We start from the raw sequence: 27489 nt of genomic DNA, 5'->3' as shown, positions 1-27489 counted from the left end.
TACCATTAATAGTGTCTTAAAGATTAGGGCTGCTAAGTTATAAAGATTTTTGAGTTCACCTTTAATTAAAGGAATTGCATTTATGAGCAAAAAACTTGAATTATCTGGTATAAAACATTTATTATCTCCATTTTTTTATTTTAAAGAAATATTTGTATATTGTGAATGTTCCTCATGTAAAAGGTTTTGAATTGTTCGAGTTTGAGCCTTTTGTTTTTTAACATTCAAATTATGTATTTTTAAAAGAAGTTTTAGAGGAAGGGAATGTTTGTACTACAAGAAGTTGGTTAATTAATTAATTAATTGATTGATTAATTAATTATCTAAGATATGAGTGTAGGGGGTTATTTGATTGGTTGAGTGTTATATAAAAGCATTGTGATCTGGAACATCATTGTTCTGATAAAGTCTGGGATATACCCAGACGAAAGCGCTTAACCTGTATGGTAATTACTTGTATTTACTTTATTTGTCTTGACTACTTGGATTTAAGAGGTTCGTACTCCCTTTGTGGTACATTTGTGTTTTTTGGAGTTTAAATAGGTCATCGTTTAACTCTTAACAAGCTGCAAACCACAGCAGTTTGCCCTATTCAAGTCGCAGGGCATATTTAGGTCCCATTCCAGGGACCTAAATATGGCCTGAGACTTGAATAGAACGTGCTGGAGGGACAGATTTGTCTCCCAGTGACTGCTGCATCTTTGGAATAGGCTGCCAGTTCATGTGAAGTAGAGCACCTTTGTGACACAGTTCAAAAGGAACCTGGATGAGTGGATGGAGCACTGTAAATTCTTACTAGAGATAGTACCCACAACCTTCCTGAACATGGGCAGTCATTAATAAATACAATCCTGTGTATTCCTCCTGAACATGGGCAGTCATTAATAAATACAATCCTGGGTATTGACTAGATTATCTATGGTATTACATTGGGATGAAATGACTAGGCTTGAAATGACCTCCTGGTTGATATCCTAGTAATCTCCGTTGTTGCCTCACAGCAAGAGGTTCTCCCATTCGATTCTCGGCTGGAGTGCGGGGAGTGCCTTCTGTGTGAAGTCTGCATGTCCTCCCCACGGTTTGGTGGGCATTTGAAAGACATGCATAAATGGGCGTGCCTTCGTTGAAGGTTGAACGTCGAGCTGGCACCTTGGCATTTGTCAAAACCTACTGCCAAACATTAGTGGACCGGAGTTCCACTGTGGCGACCCCTAATCAGGAAAAGCCAAAAGACAACAACAACATCCTATGAAATTTGGTTTGTTGCTGACCCACACTCTCTTCCTTTCATATCCTTTGTACATCATATTTCATACTGTTTTCCTTCACAGATAAAGCTATATATTTACTTCTAAATGTGATTTTTTAACCCCCCACAAGTTAAATGCTGCATCCTAGTTACTACCACCACTATAGTCTTTTCAGTAGTTGTAGACAGAGCATGTTGCTTAATATACCTGCCCTCAGAAAGGATCACTACACCACCTCATTAAACTGATGCTGTGCCAGAATGTTGGGCAGTACAGTGGTGAAGAAGTCACCTCACAGCAAGAAGCTCTCCGGTTTGATTCTCACCTGGGGTGCCTTATTTGTGGAGTATGCATGTCCTCCCTCTCTGTTTTCCTCCCACATTCCAAAGATGTGCGTCTGGAGTGTTTCTCCCCAGCCTCCGCTGAAAATGAGGTCTGTCCCAGTCAGACTGTCCCATATACAAATGTTAAATAACTAAATAAATGTTTGTAATGTGTGTGTGTGTGTGTGTGTGTGTGTGTGTGTGTGTGTGTGTGTGTGTGTGTGTAATCTTTTGCTTAACATAACTTCTTTTAAAAGCTCATAAACATTGCTCCTTATCTTATCATTCCCACTTAGACAACACAGAACCGTAATTATCATACAGATACTTCACCTCGTAAATGAGATTTATCTTGATTTATTGTAAATAATTTATATTACAATTCTGTAAACTATTTCCTGCTGGTAGCTGATAATGGTGTATTACAGATGTGTGTTTTCATTATACTTGTGCTAATTCACTAAATTTAATTCTGACTTTCTTTCTTTCCCAGGTTGAGACTGACATTGGTCACTTGGGATCAGTGTTCTACTCCAGTAAACACATTTGAATGAATGAATCATTAAATACATCATAAGAGGTTACTAGGCTAATGGCCCTGGGGCCCTTACAAGCCTAGCCAAGAGTTTATCCCCAAAAAAAAACCTCAGTCAGCACTTGTCACCCCTGAAAATGAGGGACACAGGTGGAACCCCTGGGACGAATTTGTGGTTTCCTATCCAGTCATCAAGGTTGAGCTTGAAGAGGGTCAGTGAGGTGCTCTGTTTGACATGTATGGGAAGTCTATTCCAGAGATGGGGCAACCTCTAGGAGAAAAACCTGTCTCTCCAGCAGGTTTTGTTAATGTCACATATTAGGTTCAGGCCTTCTGAGTGGGTAGTGCATGAGGAGTTAGACTTACGGATATGGAGCACCTCTAGTAGGGCAGGGTCCGAGATTGCCTTGTAGGCAAGACACAGATCACCCCTGAGGAATCTGTACGATACCGAGTAGAGTGATAGTGATTTGAGCCTGTCTGCATAGGACAATGGTTGGAAGCCATGGATTCTCTTTGTGAGGTATTTCAGTGGCCTTTCTAGTTGGTGCAGATGTTTGGAGAGGTACATCCCAAACAGGGCATTATACTCAATTATTGGTCTAATGAGGGAAGTGTATAGAGAAGTAATAACTTCCTTTTTTCTGGATGCAATCCAATCCCTTTACTTATGAGATGAACCAAGTAAAAGGCTTTTCTGACCACTGCAGCTGCATGATGGTTGAATGTGAGGTTGTTATCAACCTGAGTGCCCTGGTCTCTCACCACAGGTTGTATGCTTAGGGGGTTGCCATTGATGTTGTGATCAGTAGGGGTCGTGTTTTTGCTGGATGGTATGATGATACATTATTTTGCATTTAGCTTCAGGCCATGACTTTGGCACCAGTCATTAGTTGCTGTCAGACCCTCTTGCAGTATGTTAACATCTTTTGGGGAGTCAATGGCAGTACCCAACTTAAAGTCATTGGCAAACTTGGTCAGCCACAGGCCTTTTGTCTTTTGTTTAGCTTTCTGTTTCTTACAGTGCATTTCATGTCCTCACAAATGAAATTATTATACCCTGCCCTCTCATGCAAGATATTATTTACATTTACTATGAGTGAGAGTATTCAGAATTAATGATTACTTTGACAATTAGTGGACAGAGTCTTTGAAATATTCTTCCAGTGCACTTCTTGGCTTGTGTTATTTACTACATTTTAACTGCACTGCAGTACCTGTTTCTTCTTCCTCTGAAGAATACTACTTACATAAGATTTTTAGAAAAATCATATGTAAGATAGGTGCTTATTCAATCTGTTTCATTCATTGGTATAACGTTTCATATCATTACAAATGCTGTGAATTCACAAAAGCTGAATACGTTTCTGACACCAAAGGGAAGAAGGAAAAGAAAGCACCTGTAAACATACCACACAGTAAACAATCCTGAAAATCTTCAGAGAATCACTAGATTTCTGATCGCAGAAGGAGGAAAAGAAGAAAGGGCTGCAAACATAATATTATGTAGGGTTTTCTTAGGCCAAAACCCTTAAACGTTGATGGGTATAATGATGCAAGAGCCAGGGAGACAGATTCCTAAAGAAAGTGTTTGGAGATTTCTTTCAACGCCAGCATATTGTGCGCTGATGAAAATGAATGGCATAGAAATGCCACAGGTGTAGCTTAACACTAACATCATGCTTTTTGTATGTGCAGTAGGATCATAGGAACTACAAGGCAAGTATGTCTGAAAACCATGTGATCTTGCTAAATGCCAACCTCAAGATGTACTCCTGCTTCTAGGAGGGCAGAAAATGCCAAGCCAGGAATGAACTTGCAGGCACCCAACCAGTTGTCAAGGTTAGCATTGAAGGAGACAAGGTTGCCACCTAAATTAACAAGCAGGAGCATTTTGTTCCACAGATGGGGCAACTAATGCATGATGAATCTGTTCCTCCAACAAGTTTTATTTATATGTCAGTGGAGGTCCATACCCTTAGGTTCATAGGCATTTACTAGGCTAACGACCACAAGGGCCATTTTAAGCCTAGCCATGCATCCCAAATTCTGGCAGGTTCAGATACGCTTGATAAGTGTAAGCAGGGCCTTGGGAGATGAAACACTTACAAGCATGGCCTGGAAGATGAACCATTTATAGGTTGCCTGTGTCCATTAGAGACATAGGTGCCAAACCAGGGATGAATTTCCTGTTCCTCATCCAATTGTCCAAGTTGCACTTGAATTGGGTTAGGGAGGAATTCTGCTTCACATGGATGGGAGTCTATTCTATAGACAGGGTAGTCTCTGGGATATGTACCTGTCTCTCCAGTAGGTCCTATTTATATCACAGGCAAGTTTTTAGTCTTTAGAATGGGTAATTCTAGTGCTGTTTGTTTGTGGATATGCAGGAGATCCATCAGAGTGGGGTCTGACAGTGTCCTGTATGCCAGGCATAGATCTCCACTCAAAAGCCTGTAGAAGACAGAATACAGGGATAGGGCCTTGAGATGTTTGGATGTTTGCATAGCTGTTCATCTTATGAAGGTATCAGGAATCCATTAGGATGGGGTCTTTGATGGCACAGAATGCCAGATATAGATCTCTATGCAGGAGTCCATAAGAAACAAGAGCACATGGACAGGGCATCTAGTCTGTTTAGGTAGGTAAAGTTTTTTAGGCCAGTAATCTTTTTAGCTTCATGGTGTATCTGTCTAGGTGTATGCTTCGAGAGATAGCATGTTCAGTAACTGGTTTAATTAGGACAGAGTACAGAGGGGTAAAAGTATCTTTTGATCTCTATGATATACCATTGGAAATTCGTTGTGCTTGATAGAAGAAATTCCTAACTGCTGTTGCAGCATGGTGGTCAAAGGTGAGGGAAGTATCAGCCCAGGTGCTAGTGTTTCTGTGGAATAAGTTATAGGGTATAGGGTGTGGTGTAAATTGTACATAAGAGGGGTATTTCCACAAAGTGATAGTGCAGCACTTTTTGCATTTAGCTTTAACCCTTTCTCTGTGCACCATTTGGTATAAGGACTAGAGCTTGTTGAAGCAGTTCTTTATCAATGAGAGAATGGACAATGCCACCCAGCTTGCAATCATTGTCAAATCTTTGTTTACCATAGGTCAGGGTTTGTGGTATGGAGATCAGAAAAGTATATACCAAAAAGGAGAGGTCCCAGTACTGAGTCCTGTGCTACTCCACTAGTTATGTTCTTGCTTTCTGAAGTGTGCGTACCACCTTCATAGTGTGAGTTTATCCTTTAGCCTGTTTGCAGTCCATCGTACCAGTTAAGGGTCTGCCTTTAGTTTGTTTATTTATTTATTTAACTTTTGTTGAGGGTTTAATTCTTTTAGCCACTAAGTCTTACGGCCATTCACAACTTGCCAGTATCCTCATACCTACTTTTACCTGGAAGGCCAAACCAGTTAGCGCCAGGGTAAACAGACAGTCATCTAGGTTAAGTTTTGTTCTTGTAACAAAAACCTGGTTGACATCTATAAGCCTTAGAAAAACTGTGGTCAAAATTTGCACTTATACTGTGTAGAAAAAGTCTGGAATATGATCCCTGAACCAAAAAGGGCAATACATAACATTCATTTATTTAAGGTGCAACTAAAAAGAGTTCTTGTCCGATTCCTGGATTTGCACTTGTTACTCTCCTGGCTAAAATTTCAACTTCTACTCCACTAATACCAATGTACATTTTGGCTCTCCTTTTCCTTGTTTTTATTTCTCTTGCTCTTATTTCTTTAACTCATAACCTTGCTTTTACTCATGATGTCTCCTGCCTCACATATCTACCCATGTATTACTTCTAATAAACATTTTTCTCATTCTCCCCTCCTTTCCTTATCCACTGTTTGAATTTTCCACTCAGACATTTGCTTTATGTACAAGTTATAAACTCTTGCACTTATAACATGTCAATGTATTTCAGTGCTACACGGTATTCTATTTATCCTATTTTAATGATAGTATGAGTGAATTATTCTACATGTCATGTGTGCATTAATATTGTATTAATTTATGTATTTGCAGTATATTGTAATATGATGTCAAGTTTCATGTGTGTTTATATATCTTCTGTTTTTTTTATTTGAGGAGATTTTTTTCCCCTGTGCCTCCTTTCCCAGTAAACAAATGCCAATCACTCAGTAAATAAATAAATAATAAATTGAAGATATAGGTTCCCTGCTCTAATATTTAAGGATTTGTAGATATATAGGAGGTCCAGGACATCTGGGTTTCAATTTCTAATGGCATGGGTATGTGAGAGAGACATCTTCCCTCAAAAGTCTATAAGACACTGAATACAGTGACAGAGCTTCCAGCCTCTCCTAGTAGCTTTAACACCAAGCTTCCAGATCAGGACAGATATAAAAAAATATATTTAACATAGACATTACTCCAAGACATTTACAGATTCAACATGACAGAGATGTATCTGTAGTATTCACATTAGAAATGACTGAACAGCCCAGCTGTGATAATAAAATGCAGTTAGAGTGAAGGTAATGCGGCAGCCAAGTGAGACTGGTACAATGCAGTAAAAGAGCAGGCGCAGTCTGCAAACAGCAGGATAAAATATAGTACAGTACAGCACAGAAATGCCAAAGTTAGGTATAACAAATACTGATACAGCAGTCTAGGTTGTAGCAGAGGGAAGTCAATAATGCAAGGCAACAGAGTGGAGATTATTGCTGTTTCAGATATGTGTCTCACCAGGGTGCTAGAACTACTAAAGTCTGAGGACCTACCAGGGGAGGTTAAATATGTGAAAAGGTAGTAGTGAGCATATAACAAAGACACAATACTTGCTGATTATCTTGGGCCCTGTGCTGTGCAGTATAGTTTTATATATTAATTGTATCCAGATTTAGGAGAATGGCGGCTTTGAAGAAACTGGAGAAAGTTTTGCAATTAACAAAGGAAAGTAGTGCTTCTGAGTACTGACTTACCTCTCAACTGTCCAGATTTTCACAGAAATTCCAGATTTTTATCTTATATTTTAGTCTGTTCCTCATCAAATTTATTGCACTCAGTATGCTGATAATCTGATATAGAACTTTTCTGAACATATAAAACTGGAAGAATCTGGTTTGAAGCCAACGTATATTTTACTAGACAGGAAATGAGACATGGGTGGTTTAGTTGAGAGTATAATTGTAAATAAGTAAGGCCTTTAGGAAACATGTTAATACCTATAAACAAATCTCTGAAATGGACAGGGAGAAAGGACAAACGAGTGTAGTGTCAGTGTATGGTGCACTAGAAACATGTTTGAGCAGACTGTAATGCAGTAGTGTAGAGTCGTTACTCCTGGAGAGAGAGGGAGAATGTGTGTGTGTTCATGTGTGTTCGTGGTTGTGTGGCTTGAGGCAGGGGATGACACTGCATTGAATACTAAAGGTGGCAGCAGTAGAAAGCCTGTTTTGAGTTTTTCAGTTCTGCAGATTATCTGTAGGTTGGCAAAAACAACTTTAGCTAAAAGTATTTCATTTTACCCTGAAGGCCTATCAATACTTTGAGTCCCTCTGCAGTGAGGGAGGGGGCTGGCATAATGGTTAAGGTGTTCACCTTACAGACACAAGGTGCAGGGTTTGATTCTCACAGGGGGTAATTGGCTAGGCTTAAAAAAATGGCCCACAGAGGCAGTTAGCCTAGTACTAATCTATGAACCTAATCTATGAACCTATGTGAGTAACAGCTGAGAGCTCCTTCCTAAGAGCCCTGTTTCAGCACAGTTCTTAAGATATTTGTCTCATCCTCAGATCATGTGCAGTCTCTCCCTATTGACCCTCACAATAACATAACAGCATTGAGTTAGTAGAGTAGACTGTATCTGACCCATACTTATGCATTTTGCCTCTCATTCCCAGCATGGTATGTGGGAAGGTTACACAGTTGTGTTCCAGAAAAACATAATCCTTCCAAGTGTGCCATGACTTACGTAGGAGCTGCCTCTACTATCTGGAGAAGGAGCATGACATTCAGGCTTGCAGGAAGTACCTAAAATTCAACCCAACTGCTTGTAAATTTGAATGGGGACATGTAAGGTCTACTTTGATGCCAGCAACATGGCTGTGATTGATAGTAGGTAGTTCAAGGACTGGTAAAAGGTTCCCCCTACACAATCAAAATCAGATGTCAAAAAGTACAGAAAAATCAAGAGATCACGAGACCAGGCAGCAGACAAACCTTAGGTTTACTTGCCAGTCCAAATCTTTCATGTTCTTTAGAGCTTTTGAGTTGGTAGTCTGTCCCTTTACTATGCTGTGAGGATATACATTCTCCTCTTAGCTCATATTCTATGTCCTTCATTGTTACTAAGGGATTTATGTATCCCCAGGATCTCAGTTCCTTCTGAGGCTGATACATTTTGCATCTCCTATTAATGCATGAAATTAGAAATCGCTAATTTTTGATACCTGAAAAGCATAGACCTTCTAACCTTGTCGGCATTTGTCTGTACTTTTCAAATCATTAGTCATGGTCACCATAATTGGTCTGACCACATATCATAGTGTTGATGGTTAGACACACTATCACTTCAGTTCTGTGGATCATTTACAATAAAGAAAGAAAGTTGTGCTTTCTGAATACTCAGTGCCTGAGATGGGGGGGGGGGGGGTCACTACAACAACAGACAGAATTCACCATACAATCCCAGACAGGAGTTCAAAAGGTGAGATTAAGAACCCAAGTATAAGCATTTGCTTCCCTGCACTTCTCCATATCAAGGATCACCAAACAGGCTGTTCAATTCCTGCCCCTAGACATCAGTTTTTATCATTTTTAAGTTGACCTTTTGCAGTTTAGTTATCTTCTGGCTGAAATGGCTGAATGTGTGTGAAAGAGCACCTTAGTTCATTACCAGTGAAAATGGGTATGAGGTCTACTCCTCATGCTTCCTCACTTCCCAGTAGCACACCCTTGCCTGGCATCAAATTCAGTATTGTTTAGCATACACACGCACACACACACACAGACACTTGAAAGGGACACAGGGCTTGAACTATGGTTTTTGCTGAAGCTTTCTCCTTTGTCGTTTGCTACAATGAAAAGAGCAATTTGCCTCTAATCTCCCTAAGAGAACTTACTACTGCATTGCTATACAAAAATAACTGGAGAGAATTTTTCAGATATCTTCAATACACCTAATTGATGGGTCTTTTCTGCACCAACCATTCCAAATATCCTTCCCTAATCTCAGTGATGCACATCAGACTCAAAACAGTTTCAAGAAGAATCTCCACACTCATCTTAACTCTAAAATGTGTCCCTGCTCTTCTTCGAGAGGGTTAATCAATTGTCTCCCCATTCCTTCTCTCAAACTGCAGTTTCTCTTCCCATCAATAATTCTAGAATTTTTTTCTTTTCATAGATTTTGATGTAAATCCTTAACCTCTTATTTTTTGTAGTTTTGATCATGCAGATTAACAGTACAATATCCCCGCACTTACTTTTACACTCAAAACACATTTTAGTATTTTTAGATCCCTGTCAGCGTTTAACTCTTAATTTCTTTCTCGTCTTGTATTCCTGTTCCCAATCTTCTACACTTGCTTACACCTAACTACTCCAGTCTTCACTGCAATTACCCTTTTATTAACTTTTCTTTCTGTAATAAGTGGTACTTGTCACAGATGCACCTAGACACCTAATCTATATTGAATCTATAATCACCATACTCCAGGTATCGTTTATACTCACAAAGGGTCTGCTATAATCTCTTTAAATGTTTTATCTCTTGCTAAATGTGTTTTTTGGATATTCTTTCCCCAGGCCTCCACTGAAAAGGGGTCTTGCAAACCCAGTTGGACCAAATGCAAATGATAAATAAATAATCAATCTTCTACCTCTTCAGAGATTGCTGATTCTGAGTGTCCCATGGTCATTGCAGTTGAAACTGATTGGGATAATTAAATATCCTTGCCTGCTAGCTCTTCTTCTTCTGAGGACCCTTACCGTGAGGAAGCAGTCAGGCTTACAAAAGCTACACTGTCTTCTTCCTTTCATATTTTTGTGTTAGAAATAAGTGACATACTCTGCTACTTTATTCCTGGAGCATGTTACCAGTTATGACATATTATGCCTGGAGACACATGCATTATGGACCTCCAGAACCCACAAAGGCTGACCTTTATATTTATTTGCTTATTTTTTTTATTTATCTTTTAATTACATTTACTAACTAAGAATGTCCATGTGGGAATTCTCATTTTCATTGGAGTCCTGATGATAAAATCTTCAGGTATAAACAATAATAAAAGAACTTAACAATAAAAACATTGTAGTATAGCAGTCACATGGAAGGTATATAAACCAGATAAAGGATGCGTACAATATTATTGATAAAAAAGTCAGATTTGGTTTTAAGCACTGTGTTTTCTGCAAGCATAAAACAATCTCGGTATTACAGTTGCCCTGAACTAGTTGATGAGAAAGCAATAGTGAAATAATTGGTTCCAACTTTTGTAATCAAGCAGATACCTGTTCAGTTCTGTGATGAATGCAATAGCATCATTTGAAGAAGTCGAAACACAAAGAAGAAATAGAAGTAAGGACACAGAGTCATCCATGGTGGGTCTTTTGAAAGTCAAAATGTTTGTTACCTCTTTAGGTGATGCAACAATTAAAGATCAAGTTGTTTTATTGGTGGTGTTTTACAGAACTCTTGAAAGCTCCCTTCTCAGGAATGTGGTATACATTGTAAGGGGAACTTGCTCCAGGCTTTACCCTAAAGCCGTATAATATCTGGAGTCACTAATATATTTTTTGGGATTTTGAAGCTTTTAACAGTCAACTAAAATACGACCTGAGTTCATATTGGGATTGTCTTCACATAATAACCAAAGATGAGCATAGTTAAGATGAATATTGAAGATTCTGAGTAACAAATTACAGTTTTATAGATAACTGATGTCTTTTAACATTGCACATCTAAGAGCTGGTGGGGTTTGACTTTATTGGCCTGAATGTATGACTGAAGACTTAGAAAAGTAAAAAAGTCATGGGCATTCAGAAGCCATGTAACCGAAACACTACCAGACTTAGAATGTTAAAGGACTGGGTTGAGTTACAGGGAGGGTTGGCTATCTGAGTGGGAGATTGGAACCCATTATATGCAACCCAAGAAGCTAAACTGGGTATCCATCATCATTTCATTACTACATTGCATAAGACACTTAATAATTTGCAGTAGTGGCATGTATGACCAGAGTTTATAATCATGTAGGGCTTTTTGCATCTTTATATACATGTTATTCTTATACACGTTTACATATTCCACAACGGAGAAGTGCTGTGTTACCAAGGAATATGCCTGCTTATTACTGGGCATGCATTATGGACCTGTCAGCTTATTCAACCATGTATCATTGTTGCTAGACTCTCAGGTGGACAAGGAGATATATGAAAGACACTGGAAGTTAAATTTGTATTATTGTAAGATGTAGTCATTCAGAGATAAGCTGGTTAATTGGTTCTCAGATAGGCTGAGACTGGATAAAAAGGCAAGACTCCTGTGTTACACAAGAATGGAATGCATGTACGGCCGAATTAAGGGGTTTTCTCATTGCTCACATTTTGGTGCTACTGCAAAATAAAATAATGTAAAGCTGCATTCCTGATAAAAAGCACTCTATATGTGATTGAAGGAGTACAGGTGGAATCCTTGGAACAGGTGTCTGACCTGATGGAGCAGATACTTAATTTGTTGGACCACAAAGCAGAATTATCCAGACCTGCCTTATGTATTAATGGTTTGACAATTCTCTGGAGGTGCAGAAGTTTTTAGTATTGCATTTAAGTTAGCAAGTAAGTGACAGACTGATTACCAAGTTACTTTATCAACAGACGAGAAGGACAGTTGTAACTACCTCTGCGATTTTGGAACAGCTAGTGAGATATATTTTTTAAACTGTACACAGGTAAAATGCATGATGTAGAAGCCCAGCAATGAGCTATTGAATTGTCTAAGGTCAAGCATGTGCTCGCTGGGCTGACTTTGGGAAAGATCTCTGGCCCTGATAGTATACCTTTGGAGATTTATAAATGGACCAGCCAGAAATTTGCTAAAGCCTTTACCAGACTGGCTAATAATGTTTAACTGTAGAATGTTTCTCTCCCTCAAACCTGGCAACAAATTATAATATTACTAATAGTGAAATTTAATTAAGATCCAGTGTATCTGTTCTGTTATAGACTGATATCAATTTTGAACCATAAATCTGAAGTAGTTAACTTCATTTGATCAGCAACCTGTGGGTATCTGATCCGACCTCGGATCCAAGCCGGCAGCTTTCCAAGCTAAAGATCTGAGCTCTCAGCTCCTCCCCCTTACCCATAATACCCTGATATCTCCCTCCAGTCCTCAGATCTCGTTTGCCGCAGCTTCTGAAACATTAGGGACGAGCTCTTAGCGTTTTAGGTGAGAGGAATTTAGGAGTATTTTCTTAGATAAATATTTTTTTTTCGGTGTGTGTGTGTATATTAAGCCCATAGTTTAGTTAAACCGTGTTTTTGTTATATTTTGTGGTAAATTAGTATTTTTTTCCCTTCCCCTTACTGAGTGTTAGGGCATGTGCTTGTGTGATGGCCGAGGGCCCTAAGGCCATTTTTTCGAAATGTGCGGAGTGTGGTCATAAGCTGTCCCCAGCGGATGGCCACACTCAGTGCGTTCTTTGCCTGGGGGTAGCCCACTTAACATCGGGCTGCCAAGATTTGTGCAGCCTTTAACCCCCGGGATCTGAGGGACAGGAGAAATGAGCTAATCTTGGCGGGACTCTTGCCCCCGGATTCTTCTTTCTCCTCTCCCTCAGTGGCGCCAGTCGCGGCTGCAACTGTCCAGCCTTCAGTTTCCCCTCCCCTGGCTGGGACTCAACCTCCCGCTGCTTCCCAGGGAGAGGGGGGACTCTTCTAATAAAGAGAAGAGACATAAAGAGAAGGAGAGGGATAGATACAAGAGCCATAACTCCCCCAGAGTCCATGGCGGCCGAGGACAAACAGACCTTCTCAGCTCGCATGGCCACTTTAAAGTCAATATCAAACACTTCTATGCGGCTTCTCTCCCATGCCACGGAGGGGGCGGCTAGGGCAAGTGGAGCAGGGGTCGCCTTGCAGTGCCACACCTGGCTCCGTCTTTGCGACTTTGTGGAACCCTTCAAGGAGTCCTTCGTGAACGCTCCCTTTGACGGTTCCGCGACACACTACGCCAGAGCGAAAAAGACGAGAAGACGCTGTCTGCTGTCGGAATCCGCTTCTCCACTCATCAACGGTCTTTCTCAAGGAACCAGAGAGGACAAAAGAAGATGTGGTTCCGGAAGTCTCAGCAGTCCCGTCCCGCTCCGGACCCTTCGTCCTTCAGAGGCAGAGGAGGACAAGGTGGACGCCAGCCCAGAGGCAGAGGGGGGCCGAAGAATTTTGGGTCGAGAGAACCGTTCTCCGACCAGCCCGCACAGCAGCCCTGAGGGGTTGCCCGACTGTCCCTCTCTGGAGGCAGTCGGGGGGCGTTTTTCGGAGCATCTAGCAAGTTGGGAGTCCATTAGTACAGATCGCTGGGTGCTCCGAATAATATCCAGAGGTTACTCTATCCCCTTCCTGAATCTTCCCCTGCTAACAAAGCGCCTCCCCGATGTTCCACCCAATCAGAGGGTGGCTGCAGCTTCAGAAATACAGAAATTACTATAAAAAAGGGCCATCCAGCACGTCCCCCCAGACCAGTCCAGTTTGGTGCCAAAAAAGAAGGGGGACTTGAGGCCAATTCTCAACCTGTGTACTTTGAACCTGTTCATTGCCAAAGAGAAATTCCGGATGGTCACTCTACAATCTATTCTCCCCCTCCTGCAGGAGAATGACTGGATGTGCTCCATAGACTTCAAGGATGCGTACTACCATATTCTCATGGACAGGCGATCCAGAAGGTTCCTCCGCTTTTGGCTAGGGGGCCAGTCATTATCAGTTCAGGGTTCTTCCGTTCAGCCTCACCACAGCCCCCAGGGTGTTCACCAAGGTCATGGCAGCTGTAGCAGCCCATCTGAGACTTCAGGGAATTCAGGTCTTCCCGTACCTAGACGACTGGCTCCTCACCGCCCCCACCAGGCATCTACTCTGTTCTGCCAGGAATTATTCTTTACTCTTGGCCCATCATCTAGGCATTACCATAAATTTCAGGAAGTCATCTCTTCTTCCTGTTCAAGTTCTGGATTTCATAGGGGCCAGGATAAATACGCTTCAGTCCAGGGCCTTTCTGACAACAGACAGGTTACGCACCTTGTCACTCCACATAATAGCGCTTCTACAGTCCCCAGCCCCACCCATGGATTTAGTCCTGAGAGCCCTAGGATCCATGGCGGCAGCCATCAGCCTTTCACCTCTTGCTCGGTTACACATGAGAGTCCTTCAATGGATCCTTCAGGTCCAATGGTCCCTCCTCCTTCACCCACTGGATTCACCGATTTCCATAAGCAGGGTTTGCAGAAACTCTCTTCTTTGGTGGCTTCATTCCTGAGAGCTCCGTGAAGGGAGACCGTTCGTTATGCCTCAACCCCAAACCACTCTGACCATGGACACTTCTCGCCTTGGGTGGGGGGGCATTGCATGGGCAGAACCGTCCAAGGCACGTGGACCCCTGTAGAGACCGTTCTGCATGTCAATGTTCTGGAGATGAGGGCGGTGCTTTTAGTATTGCAAGCCCTTCAAGACCTTCTTCCTCCGGGGACTATTGCAATTCAGACAGACAACATGGCGGTAGTCTGGTACATCAACAAACAGGGAGGAACCAGGTCTTACCCTCTTTGTCGAGAGGCTATGAGAGTTTGGGAATGGGTGATTGCCACCAACCACTTTCTGATAGCAACGCACATTCTGGGTCGGTCCAACATACTAGCGGACAAGCTGAGTCGTTCAATCCTCACACCATACGAGTGGTCTCTAAACCCCTTAGTAGCGGAACAGATCTTCCTCAGATGGGGGTCAGCCTTGCTGTGATCTCTTCGCGTCTCCTTCAAACGCAAAATGCAGCAGGTTTTTCACTCTAATTCCCCCACCGGGGGAGAGTCCCAGAGATGCTCTGGTTCATGCCTGGCCACCCGGTCTTCTTTATGCTTATCCTCTTCTTCCGCAAATGACGAAATTTCTGCAGAAAGCTCATCGGTTGGGGAGCAAAATAATCCTCATAGCCCCATTCTGGCCTCAACAGATCTGGTTTCTGTACCTGCGGTCTCACATCATAGCTCCTCCTTGGGTCTTAGATCCCATTCCGGATCTGATCTCTCATCCGTCATGATTGCAAACTCCGAACCTTGATGACCTCAAGCTCACAGCTTGGTTGATCCAGTTCCACTAATGGCTAGGACTCCCGGTATCTCATCTTCCATAAAATCTATTCTGGTAGCGGCGCATAAACCTTCTACCAGGAAGATCTACAAGAGTAAATGGAAGCGCTTTTCCATCTGGGCCAAACACAGGATTTGGACCCTTTTACAGCTCCCATTTCAACAGTTCTTGAATTTCTATCCCAAATTTTTCACCAAGGGGCCAGTGCTTCTACTGTTAAGGTTCAGATGGCTGCGATTTCTCATTTCCACATCGAGGACAACTTTGGTACCTTAGCTTCCGCTAAGATATACAAGACCTTCTTGAAAGGCACCTTCCTGTTAAGACCTCCGGTCAAGAATGTGGCTCCCCCATGGGACTTAACCGTAGTTCTTCAGGCGCTAACTGGTTCACCCTTTGAAGCTGCAGCTTCCGTCGATTTAAAATTCTTATCTTGGAAAACTGCCTTCATGGTTGCAATTACTTCAGCTAGAAGAGTATCTGAACTTCAAGCTCTTTGTACGAAACCCCCATACCTGGTCTTCCATAAGGACAGAGTTTCTCTCAGGACTAATCCTTCATTCTTGCCTAAGGTAGCCTCCAAGACCAATATCAATCAAACCATCAATTTGCCTGTTTTCTTCCCCAACTTTCAGAACAAAGGGGAATACAGACTGCACTTGTTGGATGTGCATAGACAATTGCGATTTTACTTGCACAGGACAGCTGCTTCTCGCAAATCAGAGCAGCTTTTCGTGTCCTTTGCTAAGCCGTCCTTAGGCAAGCCTGTTACGAAAGTTACCTTAGCTAGATGGATATCCCACTGTATCTTACATGCGTATACAGCTTCCAGTCGGCCAGAACCCTTGAGGGTTCATGCTCACTCTACCCGTTCTATGGCTACCTCTGCAGCTTTTTGGTCAAGAGTTCCCTTAGATGACATCTGCTCAGCGGCTACTTGGGCCTCATCTCATACCTTCATTTCTCATTACAAGGTCTGATATCCAGAGGTAGGGCAGCCTTTGGCTCCACAGTGCTCCGGAATATCCTTCCTTGAGGACCTCCCAGGTTTTTTGGTAGCTGGGGACTCTGCCCCACAGGTTGCTGATCAAATGAAGTTAACTACTTCAGATAAAGAAGTTATGTACTCACCATAACGTTCCATCTGAGTAGGTAACTTCATTTGTCAGTAAATGACCCCCCCCTTCCCCCTAGCCTGTTTCGTGGTCTTTTTTATGACGGAATGTTTTTCCTTCTGTTACGCATCAGGTTAGAGTTTCTCTTTCGAGTATGTTTGACTGTTGTTGATAAATAATATGGCAAACTCGATCTGAGGACTGGACTGGGAGGTAGCAGGGTATTATGGGTAAGGGGGAGGAGCTGACAGCTCAGATCTTTAGCTTGAAAACTGCCAGCTCAGATCCGAGGTCGGATCCGATACCCACAGGTTGCTGACAAATGAAGTTACCTACTCAGATGGAACGTTATGGTGAGTACATAACTTCTTTTTATAAACTATTCGTGCCTATTATGGCCACCAGGCTGTCCACTTGTTTACTATCCCTGATACATCAGGACCAAGCAGGCTCTGTCTTACAACCTTTGAAAATCTCCTTACAAAACATTCCTGATAATAGATTATGCTCAGAGGGGAAAAGACCATGCTGCTGATAGCTAGTTTGGATACCGAAAAAGCCTTTGACTGAGTCAGTTGGGAGTACTTTTTCCTATTGCTTGGGCAAATGGCTTTATCACCTTATCTAAAGGCTATATATAGCTTCTTCAGCCAAGATCAAAGTAAGTCCTAGACTTTCTTTTTCATTTGTATTCACTAGAGAAACAGACGAGATTGCCTGTTGTCACGTCTTCTTTTTGCATTGTATTTAGAACCCTTAACAATAAGATTGAAGAAGGCATCTGCCGATGGCTATCAATTATATGGCTATGAGTACAGAATTGCATTATATGCAGATGACCTTCTATTGTACACTCAGTCCCAGAAAAGATTCTTCCCCAGGTCTTTAGGATACTGTAAGGCTCTGGGGTGTTCTTTGGCAATAGAATAAACATTCAGAAAACTGATGCTCTTAGAATAAACTTCCTTCCCTTGCATGAATTGGTACAGCAGTTAAGGGCTTATCTGTTAAACACTTGAGCTTGCTCCTTGCTACCTCTTTATAGACTTCATTGGAAGTCAACAACAGGGCACTGCTTGCTAGATTCAAACATCTGTTTCCGATTTGGAAGTTGGTATCTCTGGATATGTCTCAAAGAATATAGACAATTAACTAGATTGTCATTTCACTGATAGTATATCTAGCTCAGAGCCCCTCACATTCTATTAAGGGAAAGTTTTTGCAACAGGTGAATAGCCAGATTCTAAATTTCGTCTGGTCAGGGAAGAGACACAGAGAGTCAACTAAGATTCTGTATCTCTTGGCTGCATCTAGAGGAGTAGGCCTTCCAGATATTGAGAAATATATAAAAGCAGTGCACTTTAAATATTACGTTCCATTAATCACACAATCCTATATGGCATTTTGGAAATAAACAGCATTTGTCATTTTGGGGACGGGGGATTCTGGGCATATACGACTATTTAAAATGATGGATTCAGTGGAAAATAAAGATCCATCTAGATGAATTCAAAGATCCAAACTTCCTCCAAGCAAATGCAATAGAGGCTTAGAGAAGGTAATTCCTTGCTCCTTCTGCCTAGCTTTTATGTAAGCTGGAAATTGCAAATTGATAAGGGCATCTCATGGCCTGTACCACTGGGGACACTTTATATCAAATTAGACTGTTTCCTGACCAGTATTTTCTCAATGTTACAATTCTGGGGAGTAGGGAAGGGGGGTGCATATAACAAGTTAATAAAGGAAGTACAAAAGCTACGGCTATACAAAGATTTCCCAGGCAACTACCCCTCATTGATTGCCTGGATTATAGCCAAAAGGGATCAAAATCGCTTGCAACAGCGGAACATTAGCATTCCACACAAATTAGCAAAGTACAAAAAATCAGAACTGTGCTTAAGATAACTGTATCATTGTCTAAGTTAGCAACACAATCCAGAAAAATCTAGTTTTTTTTTTTTATTGACAGTGTATTTACAATTTTTTCTGCACACTTCACTAACTTGCTTGGCTATTCACTAAATTTCTTTGTCTGTGTCTTTGTTAAAGATGCAGCAATCGGGAGACAGCAGATTGAATCTACATTTTATGGAGTTGTCCTAGACTGTTGCTGCTTAAGGGACACACACAAGTCTAACTGAAAAAGACCTGGAGAGTCCCTCTGAGATTTCCACCAGAGTTACAGTTATTAGGAATGTATAATTTTTAACAGATTTTCTAGAGCTGAATTGGCAGTTTTAATTTAGTAATTCTTCTGGCAAAAATGTAGTACAAGGAAATTGAAACAACAGTCTATTCCTACAGATTTGTTAGAACTTTTGAAGGAAATTAAATGCTTGGAACTGGTAAATTTTAGATTTACCCCCCCCCCCCTAATCATTCAGTGACAGGAAGGTGGCATTTTCTTGCTAACCTACTCTAGTTTGAATCTCATTAGTTGTTACGTAAAAGGTTAATTGAAAGTACATAACCACAGTGAAACCCTACAAGCACCTCAGATGTTGTAAATCTGGTGAATGATTCTTGTGAAATTTATTAATTTATTTTAATAATCCCCCCTCCATTTTCTATTTCAGTTTGGAATGATATAGTATGAAAGAATGATTACTAGAGATGTGATCGTACTACTATGTTGTTTGTTTAATAAAAGTTATGTTTATGTAAAAAAAAAGTTCATCAGTTATTGCATGGTAAATTTTCTGTCTTGTTCTTCACTTTCTATAGGCCAGCCCCAAAGTGTTCTTACATTGATCAGGCATCCTGAAGCTCATACCTGTAGTGTTTTCTTGACATAGTGTTGGTCTGAGAAATCCTAGTGCTTAACCACTCTGTCAGAAAGTCCAAAACTTTGACAGGTTTAGCAAAAGTATTTACTCCTTTGCCACTTTGGGCATGAAGGGTTTAACTTGACTCATATGTCCCAGTTTCAGTTAGACTTTTTGGAGGAGTAAGCCTTGGAAACATCTGCCATTCTGAACTCCTGTGAGCATGAGGTTGAGGGAAAAATTTTACTGTCTGTCTTTATTTGGCTTCCAAGCAGCTCGCTGCCTTTATGAGGCTGCATATGGTCTGGCCAAGGCTGTGATCACAGATGCCTGCCTGCTCAAGGCAGCTTAGTTCAGTCTTTTCCTTTCTGAAGATATGTTGTACGCAGTTCAGGTTAACCACTTACAAGTAAGATTGTGTTTAAAAATTAAATTAAAATTAAAAATAAGTTCTAACAAACATATAATTATTGCAGGTGGCTATATACCACCAGGCAATAACATAACTGTAATGGAAAGTCTGCTTAATTGGACCTCCAATTCCCTTCCACATGAAACCATACTGTTAGGAGACTTCACTATTGACTGGCTTCACTGCTCCAGCCATAATCCCTCTGCCTTCATAAACCTCCACAGGTTTACCCAAACTATAACCACCCCCACTCGAATTGACAAAACTTCGAAATGCCGGTCCATCTTAGACTGGATCCTGGTATCTGACCCCACTCTTGCATAGCAATCTGGTTGTCTTCCAGATACCCTAAGTGACCATCATCCAACCTACTTAATTAGGAACAGATCCCAAACCATCAACCAACCTATCCTCAGTTAGAAACAAAAAAACTGTATAGCTACTGATCTCATCAATACTCTAAAAAACTGTAACTGGACCCCCCCTAAAACATCTACCTCTAGACGTTGCCGTCATGTACTTTAATACAACCTTCATAAAAATCTTAAACCATCATGCACCCCATTAGAATAAAAACTAACTATGCCCCATGGCTAAGAAAAGGTACTAAAACTATAATGAAAGAAAGGGACAAGGCCTGGATTCAATATCAGAAAAACAAAACCACTACTTTGAGACAAAACTATGTCGAGCTCCGTAACAAAGCCAAAAAACAAGCAAGCTAGACAAATCCAGCTACTATACAAGCATGCAAGAAAAATATGCTCACAACCCACAAAAATTCTGGGCCTCAATAAATGGTATATTGCATCCAGTAAAGTCCACAACTCCAACCCCTGTACTTCCAAATGTCCATGAAAACATTCCTACTCAGTTTAACAAATTCTTTACTGAAACAGTCCAGACCCTTGCCAATGCCCAAAATAGTACTAGCAGACCCACACCAGTAACTACCCTAATCCATCCCAGTATACAAAACAATAGCCCCAATTTTCACCTCCACTCTGTATCCACCAAATCAATATCTAAACTCCTTGGTAAACTTAAACCAACCACTCTAGCAGCTGATAAGCTGCCAGAAGACTTCCTTGGGATCTCAGCTGAAGCTATAGCCTATCCTGTCTCTATTCTCATAAACAGATCTCTCTCAAACTGCAAAGTCCCCACCTCATGGAAAACATCATATATAATTCCACTGCACAAAGGAGGCAACTCCTTAGAGCTCACCAACTATCGCCCAATAACAATCCTGTCACCTTTATCCAAAATATTAGAAAGAGTTGTTCATACTCAACTAATACAGTACCTCCAGAATAACAACCTACTCTCCATATCCCAGCATGGCTTTAGACCTTCCCATAGCACCACGACAGCACTACTGTCATTCACCAACATAATTAACCACCACAGACACAAGGGTCTATTTGTTTCTTCCATATTCTTAGACCTATCAAAGGCCTTTGACATGGTAAACCACAGTCTGCTTCTTGATACCCTATCCACCATAAATATAAGTCCCTCCTCTTTATCATGGTTCAACAGCTACTTATCTGTCCATCAGCAAGCAGTCCTATGGCAGGACCAATTGTCCCCCCTGTTACCAGTAACCATAGGTGTCCCTCAATGATCCAACCTTGGCCCATTGCTGTTCTCTCTATTTACTAATCAGATCTCTTCATCCTCTCCCACTGCCGCAATAGTACAATATGCAGATGACACTACCCTCATATGTGCTGTCCCTACCCTTAGTGAACTGCAAACCCTTACCCAAAATAACTTCACCGTAGCCGAAACTTGGTTCACTAACATCAAACTTCTTCTTAATCCCAAACAAAACAAACTAATTATTTTCAGCCCTGGCAAAGCTCCTCCCCTAAATAATAATTTCACCATTAGCTCAAAAGAAAACATTCAAATCAGTCCAACCACACACTAAACTGCTAGGCGTAGAAATAGACAATAACTTGAGGTTCGACATCCACATAGCACAAACCATTAAGAAAGTTAATAAAAAACTTGGCCTCCTCTACAGGAACAAACAGTTTATGACAAAGTGCACCAAAGTAACCATTGCAAGGACTCATCTTCTATCCACCCTCCTCTATGCCTCTACCGTCTTGACCAATCTGCGCCAAACTGATCTAAATAAAATGGAATCTTGCTACAAGATTGCCAAGTTTGCTACTGAAGCCTCATATAGGTCCCACCACTGTCCATCCCTTAAGCAGCTCAACTGGCTTGAGGTGCCTCATATACTTATGCTCAATCAACTCTATAGTGCACAAACTCTACTACCTTCCTCAGATTCCTCCAGCACTTCAGCATTTAATTCAGCCCCACATTCCGTCTAGAGCCTTAAGATCTAGTAACCATAACCTCATAATTGTCATCAAACATAAAAACGAAGCTGGTAAGTCCCTCTTTGCCAATACCATTGCCAAAACCTGGAACACACTACCAAGCCAAATAACTTCTACCACTTCCTTTAGTCCATTCTAAAAACTCCTGAAAACCCACTATCTAAGTAACTGGCTATGCTCACGCCACTCACCTGGCTACTCCATACCAAGAGAATTTGTCAGGGTACAGCTATATATAAACAGTTTCTCTCCTGATAGCTTCCAAACCGGTATACATTTACCTTACAAAACTTATAACTGCAAAAGAAAAAAAAAATGTACCTCTGATTGTCTACTGTAAAAAATGTTAATCACTAACATGATGTCCTGTTGTGTGTATATATGTATGTTTGTGAATCACCAGCATGTTGTCCTGATGTGCATATATGCATATGTATATATGTTCTACTTCTTTTTATGCTCATGTAATGTATTGTAATGTGGAGCTTTTCTCCCCGGGCCTCCGCTGAAAATGTCCTGTGTCCAGTTGGACTTTCCCGGTAAATATATGTAAAATAAAATAAAATAAAAAGTGTGTAGTAAGTCCTACCAGAATATGAGTGAAGCTATTCAAAAAGAGGGAAATGTACTTTCCAATGCAGTGAGCATGTATAGTCATCACGTTTGTTTGTTCTCCAAGTTTTCCAAGCCTAATTAGTTGAAGAAGAGTTCCTGTTAAAGAGAAGGGCTGACAAACACTCTCTCTTTCAGAGGTGTGTAAAATTTCTTCCATTCATTTTTGCTGCAGTCGTGAGTACCATCCTTTGGCAGAATTGGTAAGCATCTGGGTTTTCAGATTTGCTCAGCTTAGAAAGTCTTCAGTCAAGGTAAATAAGTGCTGGATATGACCAAAAGTGGAGTAACTGTAGAGTTGCTTGGTATACCCTCTGCGTCCTCACTTTCCTTATCCTCTGACAGACCAGCCATAGTCCAAGGAGTTTCCTGCATAATTTTGTTTTATCTTCCTGTGTAGGGGGCAAGAGATAACATCCCAAAGGGAAATGAAAAAAGATGTTCTACTTTCAAATGCTCATGCTGTCCATGAAGATGGTAGGGGAGTTTCCACTTGATTCTGGATCTGAGTAACCACCAGTTATGTGAAATTTCACATAATAACTGTTCAGACATTGATGCTACTGCTTTTGCAGAACTTTTGGAAGGTGGCAGTAGATATGACAGACTCATTATAGTATGTTAATATTTGGGAACCATACAGGGAGTTTATGGACTATATATTGGTCGGCTGCATTTTCAGTACAAAGCATTGCCCTTTGGCCTGTCCTCCACTTCCAGTGTGTTGACTAAGGTACTGATAATGGAGGCACAGACCTAATAGCAATACAGCCTCTTTGCATTCCCTTTCTTGGATGATTGGTTGCTTGGGCTCCATGAAGGATTCGCTGAATGTGGCTGTAACCTGGACATCACCTTAGATGTAGTCTGTAAGGCATCACTGTCATCCATGGCAAGGCCTCCCTACTCCCAATGTAGTGCATCCTGTTTAAGGTAGCAGTTCTGGATTCTTTCCAGAGCTGCACCTGCCTACATTTGGAGAGGTCCCAGGAGCTCAGGGTTATTGGTCTCCTGCCTGTTTAACAAATCCAGGCATGCTTTTTGTTTTGCATTTAGGTGCTAAAGGCAGTGTTAGTTTTCATATGTGAGTTTACTGCTATTAGCTGCAGAGTCATTATTCTATCATAATTTGAAATACATAATCCTTAAGGTATTGTAAGCTACATGGAAATATTTTCCCTTAAGGACAGGAAGTCTTGTGCAGGTGTACTTTGACAGGATGCTGACATTCATAAATTAAAGAGGTATTTGTGAATGGGAGGAGAATGAAAATGGTATGAATGGGTTGTAAGATCATGTAGTATGTTTGGGCTGCTTATGTTAGCACTTAACTATTTTTTTCTGAATGAAAAATATTTCTGTTGTGTGACATCCTTGCAGTTAAGTATAATGACTTTCCTTGTTTCTTGCAGACAGTGGTACTAATGAATGACCTGGCGACAGTACTTGACCTTCTTGGTCGTCACAGTGATGCTTATGAATATGTGAAACATGCCATGGAACTTGCCAGACAGACAAGTCACCCAGAGCTACATGTTGTTTTGAATAATATGGCCGGGATACTCTTACATCAAGGTAATGTTGATCAAGGAATGTATCTATGAATCTGAGAATGTAAATTGCTGTTCATGTGTATGTTTCTTCAGAAGCACATATCACCTTGACAGTGGAGCACTATTAATGTGTGTTAAACCACTTGTGTGACTTGAGAATAAGTATGCAAGTGTGCAATCTAAAATATTAGAAAAGTGTATCCATTCTTAATTACTTCATTGCCTTACCATAAACAATTTTCTCTCCCCCAGACAACATAGTTTTCGCTCTGACCATAGCACCACTTCTGCCCTACTTCACTTCGTTGATATCATTAATAAAAACAGAAATACTGGTAACCTAGTATTATCCTTATTCCTAGACCTGTCCAAAGTATTCAACACTGTCTCTCACCATAAACTGTAACTAAAACTCCCCTCCTTAGGTCTCTCTCCCTCCTCCCGACCCTGGTTTAACAGCTACTGAACAGATAGATTCCAAGCAGTCAAATGGCAGCAAGAATACCCTTCATTTCTATCCATCACTGTAGGAGTATCACAAGGATCCATAGTTGGACCCCTCCTGTTTAACATATTTATAAATGATCTACACATGGCTTCCAAGCAAGCCAGTCTTGTACAATATGCAGATGACTCAACACTCATCTGCACAGCCTCTAATCTACAAAAACTTCAAGAAATTACTCAAGAATCATTTATGTACTTGGAATCCTAGCTCGACAGCTCACAACTCCTACTTCACCCCCCAAAACTGAAATTACTAGTTTTCACCCCCAAAAAAACATTCTCCCAAAGCAAAATTCTTGTCACAATCACTTCATTAAATAACACACTGATTGAACAGGCCCCTAACACCAAACTCGTAGGAGTCACAACTGATGACAATTTGAAATTTGACCTACACTTCCAAACTGTTAATAAAAAAAAAAACACCAAACGCTCAGCCTCTTGTATAGAACAAAACCGTACCAAACAGAAAAAAAAACATACCCTACAGTATACCTCCCCACTCTTTACTTACCTACAAACATCCACACAAACAAAGCTGGAACAATGCTACTATAAAATAGCTTGCTTTTCTGCACATCTCCCTCTTAAAACTCATCACTGTTCTACCCTTAAACAAGTAAGTCAGACTGAACTCCCACATCAGCTCCACTATAGTCAGCTACAACTAGCTCACCCTGTGTTATACTACCCTGATAAGTATCCAGCACTAAGACATACTTCAACATTACCACTCTATCAAAGCTCTTCACTCAAAAGACAACCTTCTCCTCTCTGTCACTAAAGCCCAAAATGCATTAGGAGCCTCTTTATACTCAAACACTGTAGCTACCCTCCTTCTGAAATGCCCTCCCACATGCTCTCAGGCTGCTTAAAAACCAACAGGCGTTCAAAGCACATCAAAGAAAACACTCCTCAACATCCTGGCTCTGTATCTGTACATCTCCAGGATAAGTATGACAGGTACTTGTGTGTTATCGCAACCAGATTTCAAGTTTGTCTTCACAGGCCAGTTTCATCATAAACAGTACTTTTTCTGGTCCCAATGCATTCAAATGTATATTATAAAACATTTCAATACAAATATTAAAACCAGACCAGTGCAAAGGTATATCATTAAAATTCTTCTTCAACGGATGTCCGGGGGCATTTCCATGGGTACCCACAGCCGGAAGGGTAATGACATGCCAAATCCTGAAAAAAGCAAGTAATTTGTCACATTGGGGTGGCTTGGCTCAAGGAGTTTCACTTACATATGTGCAGTTAAAATCAAAGGACAATTTGTAAATATTACAGTAGTTCACTTACAAAGTGAACAGAACAACGTGTTTTGTATGGGCATAATAATGAAAAATCCCGGAGACTTGAAACGTAGGACAGGCAGTTCCTAATTTACTTTTCTGAAGAAAACAAGTAATTTCTCACATTTACATATCAACTTGATTTCCAAACCTTAGTGACCTAGTCGATCCTCAGCTGTGGTGCCTTCTGTGTGGAGTCTGCATGTCCTCCCTGTGGTCGCAATGGTTTCCTCCCACATCCCAAAGACATGCTGTAGGTGGATTGGACACTCTAAATTGGCCCTAGGCGTGGGTGCTTGCGTTTGTGTGCCTTCTGTGGAAGGTTGGGGGCCAGGCTGGCAACTCGACACCATAAAACTCCACTGCCAATCATGAGCGGACAGGTGACGTGCTGTGGCGACCCCTAACTGGAAAAGACGAAAGAAGAAGAAGTGCGTGACCTATATATCACACACGCTGGAAGGAGAAGGGCTTTGAAATGAGCCGCTTCTCCTGTTCAGAATCTGGTTGCGATAATTCATAAGTACCATATAACATCTTCACTTCTTCCACCACTTCTACTGTACCTCAGCTGTCCTCTACTGTGTTACCAACTATCACTCGTCTTCATCTACCCCACTTTCTGCCTATGCCACTCTTAACTCTTTTATCACTTATTTCATTTATATCTCATAATTAAATCATTTTGCTTTCCACCCTTTGAAATAACTCAGCACTCTGGCATCTATCCTACTGCATAGTTATTTAACTATATCTGTATAGGGTTCCTATCACATCTTCGAAAATGCATAACATCGAACGGCCAAAGTATTGAATGTGCCGTACATCGAAACTGTACTTATGGGATCGCAGTACAGTGAGGAGCAGCAAATTTCCCCTTTCCTCACTGTAGTGTGATCTCGGAGTTGGTATATATAATTAGCAGGGGGTGTGGGGGAGTAGCCCCCCACATGAACAGTTTCGATGAATGGCACATTCGATGTTGTGACCATTCGATGTTCTGCGATTTCGATGTTATGATATAGACCCTCTGTATAGAATATAATTACTATACAATGCCTTACTACTGTATGTATAGTTACTATCTTACTTTGACATGATAAAATTTATTTTAATTGCATTCTGTCTGACATTGTTGATATTGTATAACTTAAAAGATTTTCGTTTGGACTGCATGTACTAGAGCGTTTCTTCCTGGACCTTCACTGAAAAGGGGTTCTCTGTGCCCAGCTGGGCTTCCCTGGTCAACAGATATAAAATAAATAATAAATAGATAAATGAGGCACAAAGGGGTGTGCATGGTGCTGATATTAACTTCATGCCCAGAAGTGTTGCAAGGCATGACCTCGTAAGGAACTTTTGATGTTCTGTTATCTCAAGAAAGTAGGGTAAGAAACTATCTGGTTAGTGTAGAGTTGAAAAGGTAGAATCT

At 41.0% G+C, this 27489-nt stretch overlaps 1 protein-coding gene across 2 annotated transcripts in view; it reads left to right on the top strand.

The window, feature by feature from the left end:
* The window catches only part of TTC19 (tetratricopeptide repeat domain 19), a 700715-nt gene that overhangs the window by 661328 nt on the left and 11898 nt on the right, over positions 1–27489 (top strand). For both annotated transcript variants that reach the window (XM_044067578.1, XM_044067577.1), the window contains one exon: positions 24109–24271. In XM_044067578.1, the coding sequence (XP_043923513.1) occupies positions 24109–24271 (163 nt within the window). The remainder of the gene's footprint in view (positions 1–24108; positions 24272–27489) is intronic.

This window comes from Protopterus annectens, chromosome 3.part1, assembly GCF_019279795.1.
Source record: "Protopterus annectens isolate FY-2018-M chromosome 3.part1, PAN1.0, whole genome shotgun sequence".
NCBI classification, from domain to species: domain Eukaryota; kingdom Metazoa; phylum Chordata; order Ceratodontiformes; family Protopteridae; genus Protopterus; species Protopterus annectens.
The sequence above is the reverse complement of the archived record's forward strand: the minus strand, read 5'-3'. Positions and strand labels throughout refer to the sequence as shown.